At 32.1% G+C, this 27,200-nt stretch overlaps 3 protein-coding genes and 1 pseudogene across 3 annotated transcripts in view; all 4 read right to left on the bottom strand.

Moving 5' to 3' along the window:
* The window catches only part of LOC125872243 (caffeic acid 3-O-methyltransferase-like), a 31,054-nt pseudogene extending 28,991 nt beyond the window's left edge, over positions 1-2,063 (bottom strand).
* The window catches only part of LOC125874421 (caffeic acid 3-O-methyltransferase 1-like), a 124,839-nt gene extending 101,117 nt beyond the window's left edge, over positions 1-23,722 (bottom strand). Inside the window, exon 1 of the mRNA XM_049555308.1 lies at positions 23,431-23,722. Coding sequence (XP_049411265.1) covers positions 23,431-23,648 — 218 coding nt within the window. The 5' untranslated portion in view covers positions 23,649-23,722. The remainder of the gene's footprint in view (positions 1-23,430) is intronic.
* Positions 9,740-10,383, bottom strand: LOC125872244 (ras-related protein RABB1b-like). The gene is made up of 2 exons (XM_049552961.1): positions 10,164-10,383; positions 9,740-10,104 (listed from the first exon to the last, which is right to left on the bottom strand). Exons 1-2 carry the CDS (start codon positions 10,381-10,383, stop codon positions 9,740-9,742), a joined length of 585 nt encoding a protein of 194 aa, XP_049408918.1.
* Positions 11,817-13,832, bottom strand: LOC125874437 (anthranilate N-methyltransferase-like). Its single transcript, XM_049555330.1, has 4 exons — positions 13,391-13,832; positions 12,713-13,027; positions 12,059-12,123; positions 11,817-11,933 (listed from the first exon to the last, which is right to left on the bottom strand). Exons 1-4 carry the CDS (start codon positions 13,788-13,790, stop codon positions 11,817-11,819), a joined length of 897 nt encoding a protein of 298 aa, XP_049411287.1. The 5' UTR covers positions 13,791-13,832.
* Positions 23,723-27,200: the final 3,478 nt, after the last annotated feature.

A 27,200-nucleotide genomic window follows, 5' to 3' on the forward strand; every position in this document is an offset into this window, starting at 1 on the left:
CTATATCATTTTAGCCTATTCTCTAACAAAAATAAGAAAGGTACCTTCATAGAATGGGGCATGTTGAACAACATGAGGTAAATCAAAATTAGTGCCCTTAATAGTTGGGTATTTAGATGTAATCATGTTGAGGTTTATTCCAAGACCACCTCCCACGTCAATCAAAGTCTTGATGTTTTCAAAACCCTTGTAGATGTCAAGTATATTTTTCATCACCAAAGTTGTATGACTAATCATTGCCTTGTTGAAAACATCACTTAATTCGGGATCCGTCTTTTGATATTCAAATAAATTTACACCATGTATCCTCTCAAATGAAAATCCTCCTTCAACAACTGTATCCTTTAACCCAAACCTGTGATTTTAATTTAAATTAGATAGAAATGAGTGAGAGATGATCTAAAGTCTAATTTAATTTGCTTTTGAACTTTTGCAAATAATGGGCTAAATTTATCAATTAGTAATTTATCGTTATAAGTCCACTTTGGTAATAACAGGTACAAATAATAAAATTAATTTATAAAAAATTATTTCGACAAATTTATTAATTTATAAAAATATAAGTCCACTTTTTTTTTAAAAAAGGAGGACTGTTTGTTATAAGGGAGAAAGTGAGAGGAGAGATACTCTTAAGCAAAATAGGTAGATGAAAGATATATTTAGATTTTCTGAAATAGTCTAGGGCCGTTTATTGTCCTTATTTGAATATTTTATAAGGAAAGTTTCAAATATGTGCAATAAAGTAATTAGTTTGTTATAAATATAGTGAAATTTTATTTACATAAAAAATAACCAGCAATTTAGAAAGTACACATTGACTATACAATATAGTTTACCTATACATGAAATATACACACTGAATATACATTATGATACACTCAAAAAACTTAATATAGCTTAACTATACATGAAATGTACACGCACTATATATGAAATATATATTGACTATTCAATCTCGATCAATTCAAAATCACCTCTAAACAGTTCCATATTTTAAATATGAAGTTCTCTCGTTATTTTGAATCTTTCAATATATAATTAGCTCAAAACAATTTATATTTACGAGATGTCGAATTTTAAAGGATAAGCAACAAAGAAAGAGGGAGTAGAGGAAGAAGGAGGAGGAGGAGGTCAGTCATGTCTGCTTTAATCATATTTTATGAAAAAAAAATGTGTATGATTTAATGGCCATTTTTAGTAATAGGTGACTTCTTTTTTCTTCTTAAAATATGATTGACACACTCATTACAAACTAATGATTAACATGATTATTTTACTATATTATTTCTAAAGTTAGTGCAAATTTTTTGTTTTGTCTTCGAAATATTGACAGTCTTTTACACCTCTCTACTTGCCTAACTAAATTTAGATATACCCCCGATCAGCAACATGACATAGAAGTGTTGTATGAGTATCAAACTCTTAATAAATAGCCAAAAGAAGTGTTGAAAATACCCCTAAATTTAGCGAAAAATTAGAATGTATTTCACTCATGTTGCAAGATCCAGATTGTATTTAAGTTTAGTTAGTAAAGTAAATGGGTGTTTTTATGACTATCAAAAATTCAGAGATAAAACTAATAATTCGTGCCAAATTTAGAGGTGTTTTCGATACTTCTCTAGAATAAATATATAATAAGGTGTAAGAGAGAACAATTACCAGGTGTTAATGAATACTTTATGTTGAAGCAAAGCCAATAGTGGCCCCAAAGATGCACCATCTTCATTATCACTAACAAACACCTTTCCCACTGGTGAAAGACCATAGAGTCTAACATTATTATTATTAATGGAGCAAGTGAGCAAAGAATAAGTAGCCAGCACATAAAGCATTCTGTCTAACATATTGGCTGCATCAATAGGGTTGTTGCAAGCCATTTTAGCAACAATTTGAGAAGAAGAAAGTTGAGTATCATTAGCTTTGGCTAAGATCTCAAATACATCCAATTCAATTGTTGAATTCAACACAAAGGGAAGTACTGATGATGACAATAGTTTCATTGCATATGTAAAATTGCCCTCTTTTTCTGAGCCACTACAAATTGATAATTGATTGTTTGCCATGCCTTAAGTCAATTAGCTAGCTTAACACTTTCTCAATATAATTTCCTCTTAATTAGTGCTCTTTCAACCCTCAGTCCCTCACACTCATATATAGGTACAAATAATATTTGGTATCACTAGCTAGGGTCACGGTACGGGCCCAACATGAGTGTTTTGGTAGTGGATTGACTTATTTGACGCGTTTCAAAACCAAAATAAATTTGAATAATTTTCTAGTATTTGATAAAATAAAAAAGTGTTTTGAGGTATATATTTTTAAGCGAGAAAATAGTCAAATATTCCCCTAATTTATAATACTGAATTTTTAATTACACATTTATTCTTAATGAAAGTCATATTATAATCCTTTGACTATTTTAAAGCGGAGTTATTTGCTCCTTAAGTGTTGAGGTGGCAAAGAAGGTACAATTCACTCTTTTTAGAGAGTGAGGGGCAAAATATAATTAAAACTTTAATATTATAAATATTTCTTTTGTTTCATATTAAAATTATTTATTTATTTATTTACCTTTTTTCTCTTCTTTCTTTCTCTTCAAGCTTTTTCTCTTCAACAAATCGAGCGACACTAGTGGCGGTTGATATCATCAGGTCCCCGCCCTCACCGGCTCTCTACCACTAAGTAAATTCTCATCGTCAAATCATAGATGTCTCTCCAATTTAAAAATTTATTGGTGGCTCAAAATCAAAATTGAAAGTCAAGAGGATCAAATTTTATTGTCATTAATGGAGAAGAGTTCATTGGGTAATAGACCCAATTAATGAAGAAGAATTCATTAATGAAATCATTGTGTAACAGACTCATTAATGGAGAAGATCTATTTATTTAAAATGATGCAAGGATTAGTCAAATTTCTTATGTTAACATTATTAAATCGAAATCAAGTGTGTAGTTGAGTGAGAATTCGATAATAGATAAGGAGGAAGGGGGATAGAACCTCCTTGAATCATAAGTTTGTAGTTGCGTGAGAATTCGATAATAAATAGGGGGAGGCCGGGGGGGGGGNACCCCCATGAAACATAAGTATGTAGTTGAATGAGAATTCAATAATGAGGGAGTAACTTTGATCTCATGCTGACCTTTACTTCGTCTACTAATAAGGGAGTTGGGGTTTGACAAAAAAAGATTGGGGCTTCGTTTAGCATCCTTGAGTTTGGTTGGTGGAGATGGATCCAGCAATTGCTGAAAGACTAAACAAAAATATGAAAAACATAGATACCGACGGTAGCAAACTCTGGATGCCTTCTGGGNCTATATCATTTTAGCCTATTCTCTAACAAAAATAAGAAAGGTACCTTCATAGAATGGGGCATGTTGAACAACATGAGGTAAATCAAAATTAGTGCCCTTAATAGTTGGGTATTTAGATGTAATCATGTTGAGGTTTATTCCAAGACCACCTCCCACGTCAATCAAAGTCTTGATGTTTTCAAAACCCTTGTAGATGTCAAGTATATTTTTCATCACCAAAGTTGTATGACTAATCATTGCCTTGTTGAAAACATCACTTAATTCGGGATCCGTCTTTTGATATTCAAATAAATTTACACCATGTATCCTCTCAAATGAAAATCCTCCTTCAACAACTGTATCCTTTAACCCAAACCTGTGATTTTAATTTAAATTAGATAGAAATGAGTGAGAGATGATCTAAAGTCTAATTTAATTTGCTTTTGAACTTTGCAACTAATGGGTTAAATTTATCAATTAGTAATTTGTCGTTATAAGTCCACTTTGGTAATAACAGGTACAAATAATAAAATTAATTTATAAAAATATATTTCGACAAATTTATTAATTTATAAAAATATAAGTCTACTTTTTTTTTCTTTTTAAAGGAGGACTGTTTGTTATAAGGGAGAAAGTGAGAGGAGAGATACTCTTAAGCAAAATAGGTAGATGAAAGATATATTTAGATTTTCTGAAATAGTCTAGGGCCGTTTATGGTCCTTATTTGAATATTTTATAAGGAAAGTTTTAAATATGTGCAATAAAGTAATTAGTTTGTTATAAATATAGTGAAATTTTATTTACATAAAAAATAACCAGCAATTTAGAAAGTACACATTGACTAGACAATATAGTTTATCTATACATGAAATATACACACTGAATATACATTATGATACACTCAAAAAACTTAATATAGCTTAACTATACATGAAATGTACACGCACTATATATGAAATATATATTGACTATTCAATCTCGATCAATTCAAAATCACCTCTAAACAGTTCCATATTTTAAATATGAAGTTCTCTCGTTATTTTGAATCTTTCAATATATAATTAGCTCGAAACAATTTATATTTACGATATGTCGAATTTTAAAGGATAAGCAACAAAGAAAGAGGGAGTATAGGAAGAAGGAGGAGGAGGAGGTCGGTCATGTCTGCGTTGATCATATTTTATGAAAAAAATGTGTATGATTGAATGGCCATTTTTAGTAATAGGTGACTTCTTTTTTCTTCTTAAAATATGATTGACACACTCATTACAAACTAATGATTAACATGATTATTTTACTATATTATTTCTAAAGTTGGTGAAATTTTTTTGTTTTGTCTTCAAAATATTAACAGTCTTTTACACCTCTCTACTTGCCTAATTAAATTTAGATAAACCCTCGATCAACAACATGACATAGAAAATGGTCTCAAACTCTTGTATGAGTATCAAACTCTTAATAAATAGCCGAAAGAAGTGTTGAAAATACCCCTAAATTTAGCGAAAATTTAGAATGTATTTCACTCATATTGCAAGATCCGGACTGTATTTAAGTTTAGTTAGTAAAGTAAATGGGTGTTTTTATGACTATCCAAATTTCAGAGATAAAACTAATAATTCGTGCCGAATTTAGAGATGTTTTCGATACTTCTCTAGAATAAATATATAATAAGGTGTAAGAGAGAACAATTACCAGGTGTTAATGAATACTTTATGTTGAAGCAAAGCCAATAGTGGCCCCAAAGATGCACCATCTTCATTATCACTAACAAACATCTTTCCCACTGGTAAAAGACCATAGAGTCTAACATTATTATTATTAATGGAGCAAGTGAGCAAAGAATAAGTAGCCAACACATAAAGCATTCTGTCTAACATATTAGCTTTGGCTAAGATCTCAAATACATCCAATCCAATTGTTGAATTCAACACAAAGGGAAGTACTGATGATGACAATAGTTGCATTGCATATGTAAAATTTCCCTCTTTTTCTGAGCCAATACTAATTGGTAGTTGATTGTTTGCCATGCCTTAAATCAATTATCTTAACACTTTCTCAATATAATTTCCTCTTAATTAGTGCTCTTTCAACCCTCACACTCATATATAAGTACAAATAATATTGTAAAAATTAGGCAAATCACATAGTATATGAAGGAAATTACTTCCTATCCCTACTCTTTCATTAATTACCAAAAATCCCTTTTTTAATGTCTTTCGGATATATAATATAGTAGCGCGGATACTTTAATTAATAAAGGGCGGATACTTAAATTATTAAGTTGTTGGCACGGATACTTTAATTAATAACAGGCAGATACTTAAACTAATAAAGTATCCGGTTAAGTTGAATTGAGGGAAAATAAGGGATTTTTGTATTTTAGTAAAAGAGTAGGGAAATACTGAGAATGAGTAAAGTAATGTTGTGTACTTAAGTAATTTGTCCAATAATATTTGGTATCACTAGCTAGGGTCACGGTACGGGCCCAACATGAGTGTTTTGATAGTGGATTGACTTATTTGACGCATTTCAACTTTCAAAGCCAAAATAGATTTGAGTAATTTTGTAGTGTTAGGTAAAATAAAAAAAGTGATTTTAAGTATATATTTTTAAGCGAGAAAATAGTCAAATATTTCTTTAATTTATTATTAAATTTTTAATTACACACTTATTCTTAATGAAAGTCATAACTATTTTAAAGTGAAGTTATTTGCTCCTTCAATGATGAGGTGGCAAAGAAGGTACAGTTCACTAAGTAAATTCCCATCTTCAAATTATATACGTTTCTCTAATTTGAAAATTTATTGATGGCTCAAAATCAAAATTGAAAATCAAAAGGATCAAATTTTATTGTCGCTAATGGAGAAGAGTTCATTAGGTAATAGAGATGGAGAAGAATTCATTAATGAAATTATTGTGTAACAGACTCATTAATGGAGAAGACCTATTTATTTGAAATGTTGCAAGCATTAGTCAAATTTCTCAGATGTAAAGGACTGTTAAAGTTAGTTACAAGTAGGAAAGGTAGTTTAGTCCTTTCACTATATGGTAGTTACAACAACTTGACAAGTTGATTAGTTAGAAGTTATTTACAGAAATATGAATATGTATATATATCCTAAAGATCATGTATCTAGTCATATTTTCAGTCTCAATACAATGAATTTTCTTCTCTCTTAGTTCTCTCTTTTCATGTTCAAACTCTCTCAATTTACGTACATGGTATCAGAGCAGGGCCCGTCTCACCCAATGTTGGGGTCCCCAAAAACAAAATTGCCCACGCATCAAATGCTAAGCACTAAGCGTGAGGTGGGGTGTTAAAGAATAACAGAAGTCCCACATTGATGGTTAATGAGATGGGTGGACTCCTTATAAGGCTTGGACAATCCTTCTCCCTTTGAGCTAGCTTTTGGGGTGTGAGTTAGACCTAAGACCTAATTTAACATGATATATTGCAGATTTTATAATCTTATTTAGAATCTATAGTCTACGTAACTGCTATTGCATTATTACTAGCCATTTTTTATTTTTTTTTGGTTTTCCACTCGATATCCAGAGTTTATATTAGAGCTTCGATTAAATTCGAATCGAGCATTGCGGGGTTCATTCGAGGGTGGCGCTCCCAACAGAATATTTTCCATAACAAGGGATCGAACCCAAAACCTCTGGTTAAGAGTGAAACACTCCCACCATTGCACCACAACCCACGTTGGTTATTACTTGCCATTCCATCAAGCAATATTCATTGTTTTATAAATTATTACCCCCGTGCCGACACATATTCCAATGTTTATAATATAATTATACTAATTATTAAAAAGAAATTTGGGCATGAGAAATAATGCCAGATATAACTTTGTCACTTTTAACATCCAATAATAAAATGATATTTAATTACCTAATTATGTCATTAGTGGAATAATTAACAAATCCACTAACACAAATAATTTGAAGTGTTTGTCATGAAATCATTTAAGATAATATTATTAAATACGTACACAATCAAAAAGATAGATCTTCCTGCAGATGATTTATTATTAGAGTATTTAATTTAAATTATAGAATATAATTCAATTAATTGACTTACGTGAAAAGGAAATCCCACCCACCCCAACGCACACTAATATATACAATGATATATATCATACTTGAAAGAGGAAGAATGACATGACCAACATTGATCCTAAGTTTCTGTTTTCCCCTTTTAATCTCTTCATAGTGCATATAGTATCTTGTATTAGCAGAATTCGGAAAATAATTGCACCCTTATCTATTTATGAATTCAAGAATATATTTTTTTAATTAAAGTAATATTATATGATGTCTTGTGAAAATAATTAACTTTCATGATTCTAAAATTGTATCATATTTCTAATAAAATTATTTATGTTTATAGTTTAACAATCTATAATAGAGAAAATTAAGGATACAATTTTTAAATCATTCACGACTAAGGGTGTGTTTGGTAATTTTTTTATGTTCGGTTGATTTGTCATAAATGTCTGAAAAATATTTTCTTTAGGAAAACAAGTTCCTTAAAAATGAAGAAAATTACTTTCCTAACGTAAGTAGAAAAAACAAATTGCATAAGTATCATTTCAAGTTTGTTTTATTGGTTATTCTTGTCATCTTGTGTGAACTTACTATAGATTTCAACAAATAGGAAATACTTGTTTCCTATTATTATGAGGGAAAAAGGACGGATTTACTTCCGAATTTTAATAAATGGTACGTCTATGCCCTCCGTTATACTTTGCATCCACATAATCCCCTGCCATTCAATTATAGGTACACACATGCCCCTTTCACTAACGGGCCCCTCATTTTTTACACGTGTCTTAATCCTAATGAACTACCCGTTTGGCCTTTTTTTTTAACCCATAAACCAACTATCCGCTCCATAACCCAATACCACCCAATTTCCTCTAAAAGGCATCCTAATTAAAAGACCCAAATTAACAGGTCCCGTATCTCACACACAAAACCCTAGCCTAGTTCTTTCGTCGATTCCAGTTTGTTGGTCGATTCCACCTTGTCTTCGTCAAATCTATTGTGTGATGGTCATAATTTCGTAGTCAATTTTTCATCTATCTGTTGTCTCCCACATCTTGGCTTGTAAAATAAAGGCACTCAAAGCAAAACTCAATGAATAGATTAGAAGTTTGCAAGGAAATTTTACTCTTAAAGAAAGAACATCCTTAGCCAGTTAGCAGATATGGACAGAATGCTTGCTGTGACGACTTTGACTGAAGATGAAAGTTACATTATTAATGGATTATGAGGAAGTCAATAAAAATGAAGAGTGCTCATGGAAACAAAAGTCTACATCTCTGTCTTAAATAGGGTGATAGGATCACCAGGTTCTTTCGCAAAATGGACATTACCCATAAAAGATACAATAACATAGAACAATTCATGTACAAGGAGTAACCATTGATGACGTAACAAGGATCAAGGGGAAGATCACTAACTTCTATTTGAAGTTATACACAAAAACATAGATGTGGAGGTGTGCTAGCAATTTTGGAAATTGTTTGGTGATTTCAGAAGAAGAAAGGGAGAAACTGCAAGGGAACACAGAACTAGGCAAGGGTTTTGTGTGTGAGATATGGGACCTGTTAATTTGGGTCTTTTAATTAGGATGCCTTTTAGAGAAAATTGGGTGGGTATTGGGTTATGGGGCGGATATTTGATTTATGGGTTAAAAAAAAAGGTCAAACGAGTAGTTCATTAGGATTAAGACACGTGTAAAAAATGAGGGGTCCGTTAGTGAGAAGGGCATGTGTGTACCTATAATTGGACGGCAGGAGCTTATGTGGACGCAAAGTATAACGGAGGGCATAGACATACCATTTATTAAAGTTCGGGGGTAAATCCGTCCTTTTTCCCTTAATATAATACCGGTTGAATATCATATGAAACTATACCTTTATTGTTCAAGAAGGGCTGCTTCTATTTTTATTATTACGGATATGAATTCTTATGAGCTAATGTTCCTAATGATAATGAAATCAATTTTGAACAGAAAGATGAAGACATGTAATAGACCAGAAGCAAAATTGACTGACAATTCTCTTACGTCTCTTCATAGAGTAATAGTTCTAACACAAACTGAGAGTTGTTTAATTTGATTTACATGTTGTTTAACATGTTCATGCTGCAAGTTAGAATAGAGATTAAGTTATTCAATATATATCGCTTCTCGGAATAGTTAAATCAAATACATTAAGAACGTGGACATAGTTTGACAGACTTTGGGAAGTTAAAGATTTCTCAACGATACTTGATCTATATGCTCTTTATCCTGTTTACAACATTGCAAGTAAAATTAAAGAATTTAATGTATTATTTAGAATTGTAAAATCGAAGACATTCAAAAACGAGAACGAAGTGAGGCAAACTTAAAACCAGACTTTGGGAAGTTAAAAATGTCTCAAACGATAGTGATCTAATTGGGATAGTTCGTGCGGGCAGTTTTCTTAGTATATAAACATGAGTAAAATCTTTTACTTTTTCCTCTCGAATTCCCTATTGTAATTCCCTTATATCCCTCCAGCGTCCCAAAATCCCCCTTTCCGATCTTCCCACATATTTCCTCCGCCGCGATACCGAATGCCACCTCCACATTCTTTGCCGTTCTAGCAGAAACTTCCATGAACAAACACTCATTCTTCTCCGCGAATTCCTCTCCTTCCTCTTTACTAACAGCCCTAGTTTCTTCGTCGAGATCGCACTTGTTCCCCACCACCATTACTGTCAATTTCTCATCGCCGTGTTTTTGTAAATCCTCGAGCCAATTAATAATTACATATACTTATCCTTTTTATTTGAAATATGGCGGGATCACTTATTCTAATTAAAAAAANAAAAACATCTCGTGAGTGATCGGAGCTTTTCCTGTCCCGCCGTGTCCCATATTTGCAGCTTAATTGGCTTCCGGTCGACGGTGATCGTTCTGGATCCGAATTCAGCTCCGATTGTGACCTCGTAAACTGGTTTGAACCGCGCGGATGTCAATTGGTAAACCAGGCAAGTTTTTCCAACTCCAGTTTCTCCCACAATTATGAATTTGAACAAGTAATTGTACGACATTGTAAAAAGAAATTAAAATTATTGAATGATTAAAAGGTTATTGGTTGATAAATTTATAGAGAGAGGATTAATCCAAGTTGAATCGGAGTGTTATTACTAATTTTATGTGCAATTAAGGAATGTGCATTAATTTCCTAATCCTAATACACCAGGATTTAGGAAAATTTTAAAGTGATCAAGCTTGTTAATTTCCATTGTTGAGAGTGTAAAGGTTTAGGAAAACTTTCTTTTTATTCCATTTAAGCCCGTCTAGTTTAAAATAATTACATAAACTTATCCTTTTTTATTTGAAAAATATGGTGGGATCACTTTTTCTAATTTAAAAAGGCGGGAGTACTAATAATGTCTAGTTTGAACTCAATTGACCAGTACTCATCTCTATTCGTGTCGTGTCGCTGGTTAATTGGTGTTTATGATTCGTGGAGGAAGGAAAGCCTACAAATATCTGCTTTTGAGTCATCATTTAAAGTTCAATACATCCTCAAAATGAATGTTTATATAGATTTAGATGTAAATATGAATATGTGTTTATACGAGATTAGACAACACTTAGAAGGTGTTTGGATTGACTTAAAAATTGATCAAACTTACTTTTAAGTCAGTTTTTTTTTACTTCTGAAAGTATTTGACAAATATACAAATGACCTAAAATAAGTTAGGAAGTATTTGACAAGACTTAAAATAAGTTAAAAATCAAAAGTAGGCCTCCCCTACTTTTTATTTTTTGACGTTAAAATTATTTAAGTTTGACTTTTTATTTTTGACTTAAAAATATTCTTTTAAGTCAATCCAAACGAGCACTTTGTAAAAGATGGAAGTACCCTACATTAAGGACACATTGAGAGAATATTGATAAAAATGGTTTGATCATGTTCTAACTCGATCTCCATACATACGAAGCTGTATGTATAGATAATATACACATGCGATATACACATATCGAAGTAACATTTTTCAACTCAATTCAAATCAGATTCAATCTTTCTAAAGTTTCATATAATAAACACATTTGAGTATTTTCAACTAATTCAACTATACTTACTCAGAAACAACTACTAGAAATTTTAGAACATATCCATTTTTGTATTAAAAATAAAACTTGAAGGTTTTTTAAAACCCATTAAAGTAACAGACAAATGGCTAAATAGAAATTAGCTGAGTAAGAACAAATATTTTCCAGAGTGAAAACACCAACATGATCTGGAGATAATTAATCAAAGTGATCATTCGGTCATTTTTATTACTTAAAATAGCTTAATTATTGCCTTATTACTAAATATAGCCATGTAACTTTATTTTCCTCTGTTTTTTCATCATCTTCCTCTGTTTACAAGAGAATTTGCTGTGCATAATTTTTCTAGAGCTACTTGTAGAATTCCATGACCCAAAAATTACAAACACAACAAATTAAGTTAATGTCTTTGAATCCAGCTTCAATTGCGAGTGCTCAAAACTACTATCACTTTTCCATTTTTTTTTGTGGGTGTAGCCTTATAGCAGTTCTTCAGTAACTTCACGCACTGACTATCACTCCAGTCATGAAGAATCCACTTCCATCAATATTAATAAAAAACAAAATGCCAATATTTTGAAACAACAAATCATTATAAATAATTACTTTTTCTACTAAACCTTTTTCATACTAATTTTTAATTAATTTGAGGTATGTGCATACCTTCATAAAAATAGCATCTCCTTCTGGAACACTTTCAAACATATCTGCCCTGACGTGTTCCACCCTTGAAATAATTAATTTTTTAAAAATGAACTATAAATTTTGGAGCACTTCCAAAAATTATCCGTATCAAATGAAAACTAGACAAAAAAAATTAATACAAAAAGAAGTATCAATAAATTAAAAGAAAAATGAGAAAATGGTTTGATATGCCCCTCAACTTTGCTATTTAGAGCTGATATACCTTTCGTTATGAAAGTGATTCATATATACTCCTATTGTTATACAAATGACTCACATATACTATTTTCCTCTAGTGGAAGTTAAAAATATAATCTATATGAATATATTTGATCCTCCTTACACGTACTTTTTTATTTTACCTTTTTGTTTCAACTTTGCTAGAAGGATCATATATATCCCTACATGAATTTTTTAAAAATTTAAGTCAAAAAAATAAATTTAAAACTAATATTTTTCACTTCCATTAGATGAAGGGTATATATGAGCTTCTTTTGTAACGGTAGAGTATATATGAGCCATATGTGTAACGATAAGGGTATATATGAGTCACTCTCATAACGAGGGTATATCAACTCTAAATGACAATGTTGAGGATATATCGGCCCGTAAAAAAAAAGGATAAGAAGGTACCGTTATAGGTAGGGGCATGTTGGACAACATGAGGCACATCAAAATTAGTACCCTTAATAATTGGGTATTTAGTTGTAATCATCTTTAGGTTGGATCCAAGACCACCTCCCACATCAACCAAAGTCTTGATGTTCTCAAAGCCCTTGTATTTGTCTAGTATATTTTTCATCATCAGAGTTGTATGATTAAACATTGACTTGTTAAAAACACCACTAAACATTTGATCCATTTCAAAATATTCAAATGTATTTACACCATGCATCCTTTCAAATGGAACTCCTCCTTTAAGAATTGCATCTTTTAATCCAAACCAATGATTTCAAAATGGATAGAAAGGAGTTAGATGCAATGTAATTTGTTCATTGGTTACAACAAGTAGAAATGATATAATTAGTCTATGAAAATATAGCAAGTAGAATTTTGTTTCTATTTTTTTAAAGAAGCAGAAATTTTTAGATTCTTGTCAACAATAGAAAATTGTTCTTGCTTCCATTTAAAAGTAGTTTTACTGATTTACCAAACGTTTTATTTGTCTCTTCTTTTTTTCCAAAATAAGTGTTTTTTACCTTTCAACAACAATATCAAACACTCTTATTCTCTTGAACTCGATGACAAATTAAAACCAGACAAACAAGTTGAAACGAAGGGAGTCTAGTGTAAGAGAAAACAATTAACAGGTGTTAATGACTACTTTATGTTGAAGCAAAGCCAAGAGAGGCCTCAAAGATGCACCATCTTCATTATCACTAACAAACATCTTGCCCACTGATGACAGACCATAGAGTCTAACATTATTATTATTAATGGAGCAAGTGAGCAAAGAATAAGTAGCCAACACATAAAGCATTCTGTCTAACATATTGGCTGCAGCAATAGGGTTGTTGCAAGCCATTTTAGAAACAATTTGAGAAGAAGAAAGTTGAGTATCATTAGCTTTGGCTAAGATCTCAAATACATTCAATTCAATTGTTGAATGCAACACAAAGGGAAGTACTGATGATGACAATAATTGCATTGCATATGTAAAATTCCCCTCTTTGTCTGAGCCAATACTAATTGGTAATTGACTGTTTGCCATGCTTTAAATCAATTAGCTAACACTTTCTCAATTTCCTCTAGTACTGTTCTTGCCTTTATAAATTCAGTGTTCTATCAATCCTCACACTCATATATAAGTACAAATAATAATAGGGTCACGGTTCGGGGCCAACATGAGGTGGAACTAGGAGTAACAAATGAGCGGGCTATCTCTGCGGTCCTCACTTTAGGGCTATCTCACCGTTGATAGACATGCACTACACCAAAAGACACTTTTAGCAGCAATTGATTTTCCTTTTATGGGCAATATTTATTGCCATAAATACATTTACCGGCATTTGATTAAACGTCATTGAATCCAATGTCGCTAAAGCCTTTAGTGACATTTATGTCGAGTGTCGGTAAAGACCCTTATTATTGCCGCTAAAAGTAATTACTTTTAGTGGCCTTTACTATTTCCATTAAAGCCACCTTAGAAACAAGCATATTTATGGCTTTTGTTATTGTTGGCAAAGATAATAATTGTCACTCAATTATTGTAACGACTTAAAACTTATCATAAATTCACCTTAATTCAATGTGCGAGCTATGCTTCCTCTTTTAGAACAATGACAGACTAGTCTGATTCTCCCTTCTGAAAGTGCCACAACTCTTTCTATCACAACCCTAGTTGAATATGTGTCGGTCGAAAACAAGTTAAACAAAAATGGATAAAATACTCGACTCGACTCATATTTTAAATGAGTAAAAATGAGTTACCCAATGGATAATATAGGTAAATATGGGTACTCATATTATAGTTAGTATCTTGTTAAAAGCTTTAAAACAAAATCTTTTTGAAGTTTTTTTTATCACCCCACTCCCACCAGCCCCTTTGTCATTTTTCTTTATTTTATGATGAACATCTTTACCCATTTTACCTATTTGACTATCCACTTTTAAATGAGTAATATGAGTATTATTTGTTTTTACCCATTTTAAATGAGTAAGATACCCAACTCATTTAAAATAACAAATATAAATGTATACCCATATAAATCACTCATTCTACCATCCTCAGGTGGAACTATCAATCCTCACACAGTCACACTCCTTAATTGTGATACTCTCGTTAAAAAATAGTACAAATATCTTCTAATAACAAATGATGCATATTCATCTTTTTGTTAACAAATTTATCTTTATTGAATTTTAAGAAAATTCTAAAGCTGTTTTTAAATTCGAATAAAGGACAAGGGCTAGGATATAGCTGGAGAAATAGCCAAATGAACCCATAGATATTGAAAAATTATGAAACTCTATAAAATGTGTTAAATTTTAGTTGGGATTCTATATAATGTACTTGATTCCAGTAAAAGTTTTCCGCTTTACTCAACCTTAAACTCTGGTTCATGTCTATATAAAAGTAATATATTCTCTTAAGAGGCATCTCGAATATTCCACAAATTTATGAAATATTCATAAAGATACCAAATCCAGATCATCCTAATTCGAGAAATATGTCACTAATGACCCTTGAATATGGAGAAACATTTTATGAAAGAAGAATTAAGGGAGGAACAAAATTGTACCTGCTCTATTTATCAATAAAATATTCATGCTTCTTCATTTTTTTTAATTGTAATCTATTTTATGTCTCTTTAAAATTTATTGCAAGCAAATTGGCTCGCCTAAGTAAAATTAAATATGTCCTTCATCTCTTTTCTCATAAACCAAATCTGCAAGTCTGAAGTCACAAAAAATTTTATAAGCTGATTAATTATTCACTTTATATTATTTCTATCACTAATACACTTTTACTTTTAGTTATTATTAGTACAATGACTACTTAAGTTTTTCTGGATAGTCTAGAAAGGTAATATAAAAGTCTGAAAAAAAATGAAAAACCTTTTAAGTAATTATGGAGGACCTAAAGACTGACACCACCATTATTGTTTTATTTTATTTTTTCAAAAAAGAAGTAAAAAATATAAGATAAGATAAGATAATTTTTTATTATAGTAATATTTAATTTATCAACAGACATCCCTTGGTACTTTCGAAAAGGAAATATTAGGCCAAAGTCAGCTCCAGCCCCTCAAAGTTGTCCTCATTATTCATTTAGACACCTCAATTACATCTAGTACCTATTGAACACCTCTACCATCCCAAATTTGAATTGTCAAAGCATTTTTTTTATCACTTTTCATAAACTTTGTGGCGCGTGTATTTAAGCTCTCCACGTGTATCCGACGTGTATAGAATGACCATTTAACAACTATCACGTGTATCCGACGTGTATTTATATATGTCTTAATTGGGGAAGATTCCTAAATCGTTAACTTTGACAGAACACGTCTCTCTCTCTCTTTGCGATTTCTTCCAAATCGAAGCTCTCCATCTTCGCGATTTTCTCTAGATTGAAGTTGGATTCATCTTGCTCATGTTACGATCTTGAAGATTTCCTTGTGTAAGTTAGAATTGTTAATGATTTTTACATGCTTTGTTAAATGAATTTCAAAAAGCTAGGGTTTTGTAAAAATATAGGATTTGTGATTTTTGCGAATATTCTGTCCCTTCTTTACTATTACCCAGAAAATATGCTTTAAAGCTTTGTTTTTTAATTGTTGTATGGGTTATATGAGTATATTCCGTTATCTTAAGCTAGGGTTTGTTTGATATTTTGTAGGGCTAACAATTGACCATGGAGGAGATTATATTTACAAAGATTTACCATGGTGGAATCTTATCTGATATATCTGTCCCTACTTATGTTGGAAATTGTGTGTCTGCACTCAGGTATATTATTAAGGACCACTTTTTCATTTTGGAACTACTGCATTATACTAAAGAATTGGGGTATGAAACTGTTGGAGGCATTTATGTGAAAGATTTATTGAATAAAAAATGGGTCCTAATTACAACTGACCAACATCTCCTACACCTAATTAAAGACTTAAAACATGAGGACACTTTTGAAGTATTTGTCTGTCATGTATTAGATGAACCCTTACTTGACACTGAGGGACCTAGAGGCTATCTAACTAATGTTGGTGGTGAAGGTGTTGATGTTGACCTTAGTGAAAAGGGTGAGACTATTAACTTAGGTGGAGAAGGTGAGGCTGTTGACTTAAGTGGAGAAGGTGAAGCTATTAACCTTGGTGGTGAGGGTGTTGATGTTAACACTGGGGAAGATGGTGTGGATGATAACCTAGGTGGAGTGGGTGTGGATGATAACCTAGGTGGAGAAGGTGAATCTGATTTCTTGAGTAGTGATTCAGATCTAGATATACCTTCAGAAAATGGTTCAGATATTGATGAGGAGTTGAGAGCTTTTAGACAAGAAAGAAAAAATAAAAAAAGAGAAAAAAAGCTACTGAATTTGAAGAAATGCCAGTTGGAGAGGCTGGTGGTATAGATAGAGGCTTTGAGGATATTGGGAAAAATAAAATTGACAAATATGCAGAAAAATTAGGTAGAGATGAGGATTATATTGATAGCTCTAACTGTTGGAGTGATGATAGTGATGAACAACTAGATGTGGATGTTGTTAGGGGAGTAGATATACTTGCTAGAAGGAGAAGCAAAAAAGTTAGGTATGATAAAGATTGTAAAGTTTCAATATTTGAGTTGGAATGGTTTTTGAGGGTGCAAATCAGTTCATGAAAGCAGTGGTAGATTATGTTGTAGAGTACAAGAGGCATATAAAGTTAAGACCTAATGAAAAACATAGAGTGAGGGTGAAGTGCAAAAATGCTAATTGTAAGTAGTTGTTATATGCTTCCATTGACAGGGACTCAGGTGATTTCATTGTGAAGAACTATCACAAGTGTATTCCATTAAACAGGAACAAGTTGTGTAATTCAAAGTTAATTGCTTGAAAGTTTAAGGATAAAATTGTATCTCAACCATACATAAGGATTTGGGAAATTCAAGTTTTGGTTAGAAAGACATTGGGTCTTTATATTGGTAAGACTCTTTGTTACAGGGCTAAACATAGGATTATGAAGGAAGACATGGGTGACTGGAATGTGGAATTTGCTAGATTATGTGACTATGCAGATATGATCAAACAAGCCAATCCTGGAAGCTCTTGTTGGGTAAAAATTGATAAGGAAACTGAACTAGGAAAAATCCTTTTTGTGTATTTTTATGTGTGCTTTCATGCATTTAAGCAAGGATGGTTAGAGGGGTGTAGGAATATAATTGGATTTGATGGTTGTTTTCTCAAGGGAGCTTGTAAGGGTGAGCTATTAGTTGTTGTTGGAAAGCATTGGAACAATTAAATGTATCTCATTGCCTGGGCAGTTGTGGATACAGAAACAAAACATAGTTGAAGCTGGTGCATAAGATATTTAGCTGATGATCTAAACTTAGAAACTGGTGTAGGTTTGACTGTAATGTGAGATATACAAAAGGTATTGATAACACAATTTCTTATATTTTAGTTTTAATTTGATCTTTACTACTTCAATTACTTATTCTGTACATATTTTTTGTTAGGGACTTATTCCTGTCTGTTAGAGTTGTTACCAAATGCTGAGAAAGGGATGTGTGTTAGACATATATGGAGTAACTGGCATGTGAACTAGAAAGGAGAAGAAAGAAGGAAACAATTTTGGAGATGCTCAAAGGCCTCCTTTGAAGTCAAGTTTGGAGAGGAAGTTCATGCAATGTCCAAGATAGGTAAGAAGGAAATAACAGAGGACTTGCTACATTATGATCCCAGAAATTGGTCTAGGGCTTTTTTTCAAACTCACTCCAAGTGTGATGTTGTAGAAAATAACGTGTGTGAGACTTTCAATTCCTGGATCTTAGCAGCTAGACATAAATCAATTATTACCATGTTAGAGGATATTAGGCATAAAATGATGAACAGACATACAGACATAATCAAATTTGCTGAAACATGGATATCAAACATTGCACCTATGGCAAGGGCAATACTAGAAAGAAACAAGGAGTATTCAAATAACTATAATGTTCAATGGAATGGGTTGAATGGTTTTGAGATTAGTGAGGGGGAATATTCATTTGTTGTTGACTTGGAGAAGAAGCATTGTGACTGTAGGTTGTGGATGTTGAGAGGTATTCCTTACCCTCATGTTATTTGTGCTTATTATTACTTGAATCAAGATCCTGATCAACATGTAGAGCACTGGTATAAGAAGGAAACATTTCTCAAGGCTTATAACTATTTCATCTGACGTATTCCCAATATGAGGATGTGGCCTGAAACTACAAATCCATAAATAGAGCCTCCAAAACCAAGAAAAATGCCAGGCAGACCTGGCAAGAAGAGAAGAAAGAGTAAGGATGAGCCAAAAAATGGGGGAAACTTTCAAGAAAAGGAGTAAAGATGACATGTTCCATATGCAAGAAAATTGGCCATAACAAAGCTGTGTGTGCAAGAGTAAGTAACACTTCATATTCACATTTGTAAATTGCTTAAAGTTTATATATATTATAATCATATATTTTATTTTGTGGTGACATAGTATGGGAGGGGGAGCACTTTTTAACCTACAAGTCAGGGAAATTCAGGCCAACAAAGTTATTCTCAACAAAGTTCTGTTTATGCTGATACCACTGCTGTGCCAAGAACTACTCAAACAATAGTAAGATTAGATTTAATAATTCATTTGCATTTTCTGATTGTTCTATAAGTTATTCATATATCCTTATTTATGCTATATAGTCTACAATGGGAGGTCCATCACATTCTACTTTCAGAACCACCTATGCAACTACACAAACATCAGTAAGATTAGATTTAATAATTTATTTGCCATTTTCTGATTGTTCTATAAGTTATTCATATATCCTTATTTATGCTATATAGTCTACAATGGGAGGTCCATCACATTATACTTTCAGAACCACATATGCAACTACACAATCAAGTCAACCAAGTTCTATTTGTGATGACACAACATCTGTGCCAAGACCTCCTCAAAATAGGATTCAAGTTGAGACTGGAAGAGGATTGGGAAGAAAAAAAGCTAATGCAAGAGGGACCCCATTTGTTACTGAAAGAGATAGTTCTTCTAGTCAACTGCCACCTTTATCAGGTCACAAGAGACCATACAATTGTGCCTTATTTGTTGCTACTACTGGAGGAAACATAAGGCCTGCAACTAATTTTGGTGTTTACTTTGATCCTACAACTGGAGCCCAAGTATTTAATGTATGTTCACTTAATATGTTTACTCTGTTTTGGTGTATATTCTAATAGTTCTATTATGATCTTACCTTATCTTATACTTTTTTTGTTATATTACAGCCTGGTACATCAAGTGAAAAGATTCTACATGGGCCAACAAAATTGAAGAGTGCTTCACCAACCAATATAGACATTGGCTTTAAACCTCGTGGCCTAAAATGGAAGGGAAAAGATGTAGTCGGCACCTCACAGTTGCAATAAATGAAAGCAAACAGGAAAAACTGGAAGTAGTTCATTTGGAAAGTTGTTATGATTTTGGCCCATGTTAAAAGGGTCTTCAACAAGCTACTCTTTAGTTTATTTTGAACACTTGTGTAATGTATTTTTGAACCATGACTTTGTGTTATGTATTTTTCAGCCATGCATTTGTGTTATTAGCTCAGTTTTTGAATAACAACTACACTACCTCTCAATGCATTTGTGTTTTTGTCAATAAGAGTAGTCGATCCCAGAACTAATTTCAGAACACAGGGCAAGTTAGAAAATAGAGGCAAGTTACAAAAGAGACATTGATCAATTCACACTGAAAGTTACAAAAGAGACATTGATCAATTCTACACTGATCAATTCACATTCAAACTTTTAATTTGATACAAAATATGAACTTAACATACCAATTAAGTACAACACTAATTGATCTAGAATAGCCTCCAAACTACTGCAAAACTAAACAATTAAGTACAACACTAATTGATCTAGAATAGCCTCCTAACTATTGCAAAACTAAACAATTAAGTACTACAATCTTGAACTACTATGAACTACACAATATTGATGAACCATTTTATAGTTAGCAGGCAAAGAAAAACAATCACAACTCGGTTAAGTTTGACATTTTCCCAATCCCTTTGAAGTTTAACTTCCTTGAGCTTCTTGTTCAATACCACTGTCTTCTCTTCATTTTCATTCAATTGAAATTTCAAAGAATCCCTTTCTTCTTCAAGCTCTTTCACTTTTCTCTTTAGTCGATCAATCGGATTATGACCATCTATGAATCTATTCATTAAGGATGATTCATCAGCATTTTCAAGTGACGGATCAATCCATCTAAAATAGCCACCACATCCACTATTTTCCTACAAACCACATAACAATAATAAATATACAGAAATGTTGATTTTTCAAATAATGCAATAACAGTAGTTTTTATTCGAATAATTACAAACCTTTGATGCTTTGCATCCAAAAAAATCGACGACCTGGGTTCAATGGAGTCCTCGAAGTTTTCAGTCGACAATAATAACCACACTTACATACATCGACTTTCTCGATATTTACTGAACTTTGCGACATTTGATAAAAGACAATGGCTTGATTTAGAAGAGAGAAACGTTGGATATTTAGAGAAAGAAGAGAGAATTGGGGATTTAGGGTTCTAAAACGGATTTGGGGGAAGAAGAATTGGGGATTTTATATCCAAGTTAAAATTTTAACGTTGGATGTCTTAAATGCAGGGTAAAAAATGGGAGAAAAAACATTTTAAGTTTATTTTAAAAAAATATTTTCAATTTTAAAAATTCATTTTTTCACCCCTACCCTTGAAACCCCCCACCTCCAAAAAAATTTAAGTTTATTTTTTAAAAAAAATTTCAACTTCAAATTTTTTTTTCACCCCTACCTCGACCCCCAAACCCCCAGCCCCCCACTCTCACCCCAAAAAAAAATTTAAGTTTGTTTTTAAAAAATATTTTTAATTTCAAAAATTATTTTCTACTCTAGTTAAAATAAAATATATTTCTCAAAAACATTTTTCATTCATAAATCAAACACTAAATTTTTTTTCTGGAAAATATTTCTTACTCCCAACCAAACATGAGAAAATAAGTCAAAAATCTACTTGTTTTCCAGGAAAACATTTTTTCCTTCGTACCAAACACACCCGTAGTATATGAAATTAGAGAAAATAAAGGGCAAGAATAAGACTTGCTGCTGCAAAATTTTCTTTCTTCTTTTCAGAACTTACAGCTTGGAAGGGAAAAAAAGTTGATTTAGGCAAACTATCAAACACCCTTGGTACATAACAAAAACCTCACATAATATTGACATGCATGTAAAAAAATTTACACCAAATTCATCATCAAAGAATCCATTCATCCTAAAAAAGTATTTAAATTTTTTGTTACACAAATTTCATTACCGATTCACCCAATTTCCATTTCCAACAAAGTATCAAATTTCATTACCAATAAAAAGAGAAAAATAAAAATACAATGGCTAAAAGAAAGAAAGAAACAGAGACGCAGAAAAGAAGGTGAAAAAACTCACAAAATTCAACCTTGAAAGGTTCTGAGTTGAAGATGAAAATTCATAATTGAAAGAGCTTGCTTCAAATGAGTGATTTGAGCATTATGTATTTGTGTTGTACAATACATGGATTTATTATTCTTCCACGTGTAGAAGAGCCAATCAAATTGGGCCACAAAGGGCCAAAAATTATAAGGCCTTATAGTCTATAAGTTATAGTACAACTTAATATGCTTTTGGTATCACTTTTTGGAGTTGTGTTCGTCCAACTGAAGTCCCATTTCTATATATGGGTAATATTATTTAATGACATCATATACAATAAATGCAATGAACATGATATATTATAGAAAAACTACGTAAATGGACCATAAAACTCAAAATAATTACATGTTCCTACCCCAATCCAAATTATTCAAGAAATACTCATTCTCTCAAAAATAATTACAGCCCATATCCCCCATTCATTAAGGCCGATAATTTTCACTTAACTGATATTAAATCATTATCATGTACTCTATTGGTATCATTAAGACTGATAATTTTGCTTAATAAATACTAAATCGGTATATATATTCTGTATTAGTATCATTAAGATTTCTTGTTCAGAAATTACTTATTAATCAATGATAGAAATTACTCATTAGAGTATATGTATATTGTGTAGAGTCTGTTAAATATTATGTGTTCTTACTAAAAACATTTTAATATCCGTTTGCTTTAGGGACTAAAATAACACATTTTAATTAATTGAAGGTCAAATTGTGCTATATATATTGTTGGGTATTTGAACTTGGCAGACTCATCAAAAAGAATAATGATTGGCATGATTATTTTACCATACTATTCTTAAACTTGGCGCAAATTATTAGTTTTGTCTCCGGACTATTGACAACCTTAAAGACACCATTCTACTTGACTAACTAAATTTAGACACACCCCTGATCAACAACATGCCATAGAAAGTGTTCTCAAACTTTTGTAGGAACATGTGACTCCTAATAAAAAATCAAGAGAAGTGTTGAAAACACCCCTAAATTTAGCGAGAATTTAGGCTTGTATTTCACTCATGTTGCAACATTTGGGTTGTATTTAAGTTCAGTTAGTAAAGTAAATGAGTGTTTTTTATTACTATCAATAATTTAGAGATAAAACTAATAATTTGTGTGAATTTAAAGGTGTTTTCAATACTTCTCGAATAAATATATAATAAGGTGTAAGAGAGAACAATTACCAGGTGTTAATGAATACTTTATGTTGAAGCAAAGCCAAGAGTGGCCCCAAAGATGCACCATCTTCATTATCACTAACAAACATCTTGCCCACTGGTGACAGACCATAGAGTCTAACATTATTATTATTAATGGAGCAAGTGAGCAAAGAATAAGTAGCCAATAGATAAAACATTCTGTCTAACATGTTGGCTGCATCAATAGGGTTGTTGCAAGCCATTTTAGAAACAATTTGAGAAGAAAAAAGTTGAGTATCATTAGCTTTGGCTAAGATCTCAAATACATCCAATTCAATTGTTGAATTCAACACAAAAGGGAAGTACTAATAATGACAATAGTTGCATTGCATATGTAAAATTGCCCTCTTTTTCTGAGCCACTACTAATTGATAATTGATTGTTTGTCATGCCTTAAATCAATTAGCTTAACACTTTCTCAATATAATTTCCTCTTAATTAGTGCTCTTTCAACCCTCACACTCATATATAGGTACAAATAATATTTGGTATCACTAGCTAAGGGTCACGGTACGGGCCCAACATGAGTGCTTTGGTAGTGGATTGACTTATTGAGGCGTTCCAAAAGCAAAATAAATTTGAATAATTTTCTAGTATTTGATAAAATAAAAAAGTGTTTTTAGGTATATATTTTTAAGAGAGATATTCCCCTAATTTATTATACTGAATTTTCAATTACACACTTATTCTTAATGAAAGTCATATTATAACTCTTTGACTATTTTAAAGCAGAGTTATTTGCTTCTTAAGTGTTGAGGTGGCAAAGAAGGTACAATTCACTCTTTTTAGAGAGCGAGAGGCAAAATATAATTAAAACTTTAATATTATAAATATTTCTTTTATTTCATATTAAATTTTTTTATTTCCTTTTATTTATTTATTTACCTTTTTTCTCCTCTTTCTTTCTCTTCAATCTTTTTCTCTTCAACAAATCAAGTGATACTAGTGGCGGTTGATATCATCAGGTCCCCACCCTCACCGGCTCTCTACCACTAAGTAAATTCTCATCTTCAAATCATATACGTCTCTCCAATTTGAAAATTTATTGGTGGCTCAAAATCAAAATTGAAATTCAAGAGGATCAAATTTTATTGTCGTTAATGGAGAACAGTTCGTTAGGTAATAGACCTAATTAATGAAGTAGAATTCATTAATGAAATCATTGTGTAACAGACTCATTAATGGAGAAGATCTATTTATTTAAAATGATGCAAGCATTAGTCAAATTTCTTATGTTAACATTATTAAATCGAAATCAAGTGTGTAGTTGAGTGAGAATTCGATAATAGATAAGGAGGAAGGGGGATAGAACCTCCATGAATCATAAGTTTGTAGTTGCGTGAGAATTCGATAATAAAATAGAACCTCCATGAAACATAAGTATGTAGTTGAATGAGAATTCAATAATGAGGGAGTGACTTTGATCTCATGCTGACCTTTACTTCGGCTACTAATAAGGGGGTTGGGGTTTGACAAAAAAAGATTGGGGCTTCGTTTAGCCGCCTTGAGTTTGGTTGGTGGAGATGGATCCAGCGACTGCTGAAAAACTTAAAAAAAATATGAATAACATAGATACCGACGGTAGCAAACCCTGGATGTCTTCTGGGAGCACCTGCCTCCCCAATGAGTGTATCTTGAACTATGTGAAATGAAATGAGTTGATAAACGAATCCCTATTCCCTATAGCGCTTGTGGCTGCAACCATACAACGGATCCGGGACCACATTAGCGCTCTGAAAGACAGAAAACGGGCCCTCCTCCAAGACATGAGTTGAAATATAAAAAACATTTATATATACTCATACGATGCGTGGATTATAAAAAACAATGGAGAGAGGTAAATAAATTAAATATATGCATATGTCCCTATAGGTAAACCATGTATGACATATTTCAGATTTTATAATCTTTAGTCTACGTAATTGCTACTGCCTTATTACTAGCCATTTTTTTTCTTCTTCTTTTATTTCTCATTCGGTGTCTAGAGCCTAAATTGAAGTTTTGACTAAATCAGGATCGCGCACTGCAGAGCCCATTCGGGGGTGGCGCTCCCAACATGATTTTTTTCATACCAAGGGCTTGAACCCGAGATCTCTGATTAAGATTGAAGCACTCTCACTAGTGCACCACAACCCATGTTGGTTATTACTAGTCATTTCATCAAGCAATATGCATTGCTTTATAAATTATTACCCCATGACATAGATTTCAATGTCTATAATATAATTATACTAGTTATTAAAAAGAAATTTGGGCCTGAGAAATAATGCCAGATATAACTTTGTCACTTTTTACATCTAATACAATACAAAATGGCATTTAATTACCTAATTATGTCATTAGTGGAATAATTAACAAATCCACTAACACAAATCATTTGAAGTGTTTGTCATGAAATCATTTAAGATAATATTATTAGAAACGAACACAATTGCATGCGTTGAACATTTTTCCGAGTGTAAGTTGATTTTGTCAATTGTCCCCAAATCAAAATACTCTAAAGGTGTGCAAATTGAGACTTTATTTATGGTGAGGGCACTAGAAACATGAGGTTAGGTCTAGTTCAAAACCTTTTTTTGAAGCAATATGAACAAATCTTCTTGTTACTTGAGTACATTTAAGGTACCACTTGAATCCATAGGAATTACCTTGAAGTCAATCTCAGATGAAAGAGAAAGAATAGTGAATTTTTTTTTGTACAATACTAGTTGTTGGCGTTAACCAAGTTAAAACATGTTGCAAAATAAATGGGTTGATACCCAATTTACAATGCTTGTTCAACCCAATTTTGTGCACCGTTTCATTGTTGATACTTGTCCAAACTAACTTTGTGGACCGTTTCATTGTTGATACTTGTCCAAACCAACTTTGTGGACCGTTTCATTGTTGATACTTGTCCAAAGTAACTTTGTGAACCATTTCATAGTTACAATTGTATTTTTTTGGGCCGTCATACCTTTCAAAATGACACCTTTTTAAATTTGGGTAGTCATACCCTTCATAATGACATCTTTTTAAATTTAGATCATCATATCCTTTAAAATGACATTTTTAAAAGTTGGGTCGTCATACCCTTCAAAATGACACCTTTTTAAATTTGGGTAATCATACCCTTTAAACTGGCATCATTTAAATCTGGGTCGTCATACCCTTCAATATGGCTTTTTTTTTAAAAATAAAATAAAATAATTTGGGTAGTCACACCCTTCAAATTGACACATTTTAAAGTTGAATTGTTATCTTAGATATTTTTAAAATTTAAAATTGGTTTGTCATGCCGTTCAATATGAAACTTTTAAATTTGTTATTCCATTTAAATTGATATTTTTTTTCTTTTTTTTTCATATTTATGATGTTGTTAAGTTTGAATTGGCTTGTCAAAACATCTCGTGAGTGATCGGAACTTTTCGTGTCCCGTCGTATCCCATATTTGCAGCCTAATTGGCTTTTGGGCGACGGTGATCATTCTAGATCCAAATTCAGCTTCGATTTGTGACCTCGTAAACCGGTTTGAATCGAGCTAATGTCAATTGGTAAAGCGGGCAAGTTTTTCCGACTCCAATTTCTCACACAATTATGAATTTGAACATGTAATTGTACGACATTACGAAAAGAAATAAAAATTATTGAATGACGAAAAGGTTATTGTTTAATACATTTATAGGGAGAGGATTACTCCCAACTTGAATCAGAGAAGGAAGTGCAATTAAGGAATGTGCATTAGTTTACTAACCCTAAATTCCTAATACACCAGG

This window comes from Solanum stenotomum, chromosome 8, assembly GCF_019186545.1.
Source record: "Solanum stenotomum isolate F172 chromosome 8, ASM1918654v1, whole genome shotgun sequence".
Taxonomy (NCBI): domain Eukaryota; kingdom Viridiplantae; phylum Streptophyta; class Magnoliopsida; order Solanales; family Solanaceae; genus Solanum; species Solanum stenotomum.

Bases quoted from the DNA above. Each gene is read 5' to 3' on its own strand.
- LOC125874437 (XM_049555330.1), bottom strand. From the start codon at position 13,790: ATGGCAAACAGTCAATTACCAATTAGTATTGGCTCAGACAAAGAGGGG. The intron at 13,028-13,390 runs CCTGTTAATTGT...CATTTTGAAATC, and splicing joins ACATAAAGTAGTCATTAACA to ATTGGTTTGGATTAAAAGAT. The intron at 12,124-12,712 runs GTACCTTCTTAT...TAATTATTTCAA, and splicing joins ACATGCCCCTACCTATAACG to GGGTGGAACACGTCAGGGCA.
- LOC125872244 (XM_049552961.1), bottom strand. From the start codon at position 10,383: ATGTCGTACAATTACTTGTTCAAATTCATAATTGTGGGAGAAACTGGA.